The sequence below is a fragment of the Vigna unguiculata genome, chromosome 9 (genome assembly GCF_037176805.1).
Source record: "Vigna unguiculata cultivar grain cowpea cultivar isolate G323 ecotype 2 chromosome 9, ASM3717680v1, whole genome shotgun sequence".
Lineage (NCBI taxonomy): Eukaryota > Viridiplantae > Streptophyta > Magnoliopsida > Fabales > Fabaceae > Vigna > Vigna unguiculata.
This window is the reverse complement of record NC_140800.1, coordinates 27,032,009-27,036,722: the sequence shown is the minus strand read 5'-3', so window position 1 is coordinate 27,036,722 and position 4,714 is coordinate 27,032,009. Positions and strand designations below refer to the sequence as shown.

Below are 4,714 nucleotides of genomic sequence, written 5' to 3'. Positions count from 1 at the left end.
AAATTTACACATAAAAATAAAAATAGATATTTATGAACTTAAATCCATGCAATAGAATTCAAGCTTTTGGAGATATGTATTTTGAGTGATTTGTTCAAATCCAACCTATCAAACTTTTAATGAGTATTGGATTTTGGTGTTGAATTCATTAATTCAAAATCCATTATATAATGTATTTTTAATTTAAATTTATTATTATATATTTTATAAAAAAAAAAAGGAGAAACATTATATATATTAAACATCTATTTTCGTTGTCCTAATATTTTTACCTAAAACATTCCTTAAAGCTTTTTTATCACTAAACTCTCTGCAAATCCAACTGTCTCTTCAATTTATAGTTTCTATTATAAAGAGTATATATATATATATATATATATATATATATATATATATATATTTATTTGTATGAACTTTTTCTACAGACAAATAGTTCTTCTATTGTTGATACGCAATCATAAAAGTTAGAAAAAGTAAGTTTGTAGATTAGAAATTGAATTTCAAACATCCAATATAAACACCTTCTCATCTTTCATTTTAGAATTTAATGTTATTTTTACTGTTTGAAAAGTTCAGAGAACCTGACCCCACAGCACAATTAAGGTTCACAACACGGTCTGAATTAATGCATGAAAACATTGTGCAGAAAACAACCTCAGACACCAGTAATACACGAAAACATTCTCTGACTCCTAAACCTAACGAGTTTGTTTGAAGGGCTGGAAACAACACCTGTTCTCATCTGGGTGGATTGGAAACCATTACCGAAATCTCCAACAGAGTTATGTCGGCGATGAGCATATTTGTGATGATCTTGATGATGATGGTTGGGTGGTGTCTGATTCCGAAGGATTTGATCCTGTGTTTGAGGGTACATCTGAGCCATGTTGATGTTGTAGTTGAGAGCAGATCCTGATGAGAGACACTCGTATTGACTTCGAGTTTTGTTTCTCTTGATTGCTTTGTAAACCAGAGGCAGAAGACCCTCCATAAGAATATTGTGTTTTTCTTTTTCTTTTTCCTTTTCTTCACTGATATGAGGAAATAAAATGGTAAGAGAAGAAGGGAATGAAGATATAAATTGAGTGTGGTGGGTTTTGGTTTGAAGAACCCAGGAAGTTGCTGGGGTAGGTGGGTTTCCATTTTTAATTATTCTGAATATTAAGGACAAAATATTTATGGACATGTCATATGCTGTTGACTTTTGACCACTTAAACAGTAGTGGTAGGCTACTGATTTATATATTTATCGTATAATGAGTCATTCAATTGTCTTCTAGAACAAACTTATTAAATACCACTACTTGATTCTGTGAGTGTGAAAAAAAAATGAATTTTTATGATTGGTGTTGTAAAATTCATCATTCTTCTGATTCAAATATGATTTCAACAACATTCTCTATTACATATAAAATGACATTGTTTTTATATGTCCCATCTTTAAATATAACATCTACTTTAAAAGGATTAGCTTTTTTATATTGAAAGTTTGTTTCTTTTTTTCTGTTATTTTTTTTTAATTTTAAGATAGTATAGTTTTTTTTTCATTTATTTATTTAGTTTAATTAATTTGGAGTAACAAATTAATCATGATACTAGATAGAAAATGCAATGATAAACATAGTGAAATAAAGACTAGTTAAAATGGTACAAGTTGAAAATAATAAGATTATCACAATCATTATGCTTAAACCAAAGACTTTTGCTTAATTGGTCCTTTTTGGTTGTAGAACACAATTTAATATCACGATAAATTCTTCTACCTTATCCTAAAGTTGAATAAATTACCCTTAAAACATTTTTCAAAAACTGTTTTGAAAAGGTAAACATTTCCACAGCCCAAAAAGTGAGTTTGCCCTAACGACTTTTCTTAGCTTAGCTTTATAATTAATTGTTATATTTAACCTGTCTAGATAAATATTGTGCAATGTTTTTTAAATAGATCATCACCTTAAATTCGAACACAAGTAAAACGAAATTAAATTTATCAGTTAACAAATGTGATACTGATTTAATTTTTAAAAAAATGTAAGCACTTGGTATCATTCGTTTTTGTCTTTTAAATCTCCAACAATAAAAATGAACATGGATCTTGACTATTTGAAATTGACATTAATTATTTGGTTTCTTAATCGTGTTATTGTTGGTTTGATCCAATTTTAAAACATGTAAGACTTTTCTCGTAAAAAAGGATGAAAAGATTGAAAACAATGAAAGGTTTAAGATTTTTTTTTTTTATGTAATATTCCTTAAACAAACACAAAACAATGGAAATTTAATTATTTTCTTAATTTTTCATTCCATTTCCATGATTCTAGAAGAAATTTCTTAAGTTGAGCTTCACACAAATTCAACTCGAATAACCATTAAAAAAAATTGATAGTGAAAAATTGATTATGAAAGATATTGACTTTTATGCATGCACCAACACTTTGGATGATGACAAGTTGAAGATGGGCTATTAATTGACCACCACCTTCCATAACCCTCCACTCATCACAAAAATAAAATTAATATATATATATATATATATTAACCCTGTGGGCATCATGGTTCACGGTATTCAATAATATATTTTAATATTGATGTAGTTTACACAAAAACAAATATTTTGTTAAATAAAGTTAATATAAATCCATTTATAATTATAAATAAAAAAATTGGAGTATTTTCATACGGAGAAATTAATAAAAACTGTAATAATTTATGTTTGGAAGGATGTTGTCTCTTCTTCAAGTATGTGCATGTTGAGAAACAAAAGTAAATGGGAACATTAACCAAAGGGGATCCCATGTAATTAATATTCAAAGCTAGAACTAACAGAAAATGCTGCTTTACATACAATTATAGTAGCATAAAATATAAAGTTAACCACGTGTAAATTAATTTTTTACATTAATAAGATGAGAAATTTGGACCATTGTTCATTGTAAGTTTTTTTTTTTCTTTTTAGGAACATTTTACCCTTTAGACAAAAAATATATGGCTTTCAAAATACTTCTTTTCTATTATTAGTTATTTTAGTCTTCTTGTTTGGCGTGACCCTTTTGATAGAGGACTATCCCTAAATTCCATATAAGAAGAACTTGAAGATGAATCTTTATAATTCAAAGGACCTATGACAAGGGTAAAGAGTAAGAGATTGAAAAATCAAATCTATTCAAGGGTCTTGATGTTACAAGCAACTGCAAGTGGAAATTCAAAGGATATGAAGATCATGACTTAGAGCACTTTTGAAGGATAGTTATTAGCAAATTAGTTTATAGTTTTGGACTTTGGGTTTTCTTTTAGAAATTAGTTATGTTTCTATATTTTTGGGCTTTGGGCTTTCTTTTATAAATTAGTTTATGTTTTGGCTTGGGCTTTCTTGTAGGGTTATTAGGTTTTCTTAAACTTATGTGCGAGGTACCAAAAACTATTGTAGACACTTTTTAGTCATATATTGAATTTGATTTCATTAAAGAGATGATTCTCTTTGTTCTTGGCTTAGGCCTCTGGTTCTTATCAAAGATTAAAATCTTTGTGGCGAATCTTCACTTGATTTATCAATTTGCTAGATTGTGGTGTCCTCCATATTTGTCTTATTCTGTGTTCTTCTCTGATTTATTCGTGTCGTGCCTCTTGAGGATTCAAATTCAAAAATGATCGAACTCTTTCCTAGATATGATCGTATCATCTAGTATCTAAAGCAAGGTTATGGTTTGAATTTCCACTTCTATCTTATTTTTTGTCTGCCATATAAAAAAACTAAAATTTTTGAATGTTGTGTGTTATGTGCTTTGCTTTGAATTTTGTTTGTTGGTTGAATTGTGAATTTGTCGTATTTTTTTTTCTATTCTCCATTTAAATTGTGTATTTCTACATTTGATTCCTGAAAATTATTTATTTTTGTGTTTGGGATTTTCAAGTGCACTTACATTGATTTACAAGAGTCTGAGGGTTTGAAGGATAAATTATTCAATTTGTTTTTATGTTGAACTACAAGAAAAAAAAATGTGGATCACAATCAAAAGGAAACAAATATGTAGTGAAAAAAAAAGGATCCAAAAAAAGAAGATGTGGAATTCAACACAACTTTTTGTTGCAATTTTATTTGTGGTTTACTGATATTTACTTTGCATCAGTCTTTGTCTTAGAGTCTCCGTGCTGTCTCCTTTAATTCCTTTTGGTAGTCCTATTATTTTCTTATTTTAATTTTCTTGTTTTGTATTTTTAAAATTCGTTGAAGTTTTGTCTAGAGTTTTGTATTTTCTTTAACCTCTTGAGTCAAGATGTGGATCTCGCAACCCTTTTCACTTTGTTTATTTACTCTTTGCTTAAGCTACTAGAGTTCTTTGCCAAGCCCTAAAGGAAATTTGAGTGGTAAAAAGCAAGGGAGTATATTTAAGAAAAAGCCTATAAGTGTGATACACAAGTGGAAAACTAAGTGAAACACTTAGAAGAGTGGTGATGTCCAAAAAAAAAATTATAATTACTAATATTTTCTTGCAGGACATGACTTCTTCCCAGAATAGTGATCCTTTATCACCTAAAACTGCGACACTTATGGTTGCACTTGATAAGATAACATTACAAATGAATCAAATGCAACAACACCATCAACAACAATTTGAAAGGCTCCAAAAGTCTAATGAAGATGTGAACATGAGATTAGAGGGGGTGGAGAGAAGAAGGAGACATGATGATTCAGGCCATTATTCTCATAATGATGAAG

The 4,714-nt window shown here is 28.9% G+C and overlaps 1 protein-coding gene across 1 annotated transcript; it reads right to left on the bottom strand.

Annotated features, from left to right (window-relative positions):
• Positions 1-530: 530 nt before the first annotated feature.
• On the bottom strand, positions 531-1,145 carry LOC114196328 (uncharacterized). The gene has a single exon (XM_028086939.2). The coding sequence runs from the start codon at positions 989-991 to the stop codon at positions 656-658; it is 336 nt and encodes a 111-aa protein (XP_027942740.1). The 5' UTR covers positions 992-1,145; the 3' UTR covers positions 531-655.
• Positions 1,146-4,714: the final 3,569 nt, after the last annotated feature.

Bases quoted from the DNA above. Each gene is read 5' to 3' on its own strand.
- LOC114196328 (XM_028086939.2), bottom strand. From the start codon at position 991: ATGGAGGGTCTTCTGCCTCTGGTTTACAAAGCAATCAAGAGAAACAAA.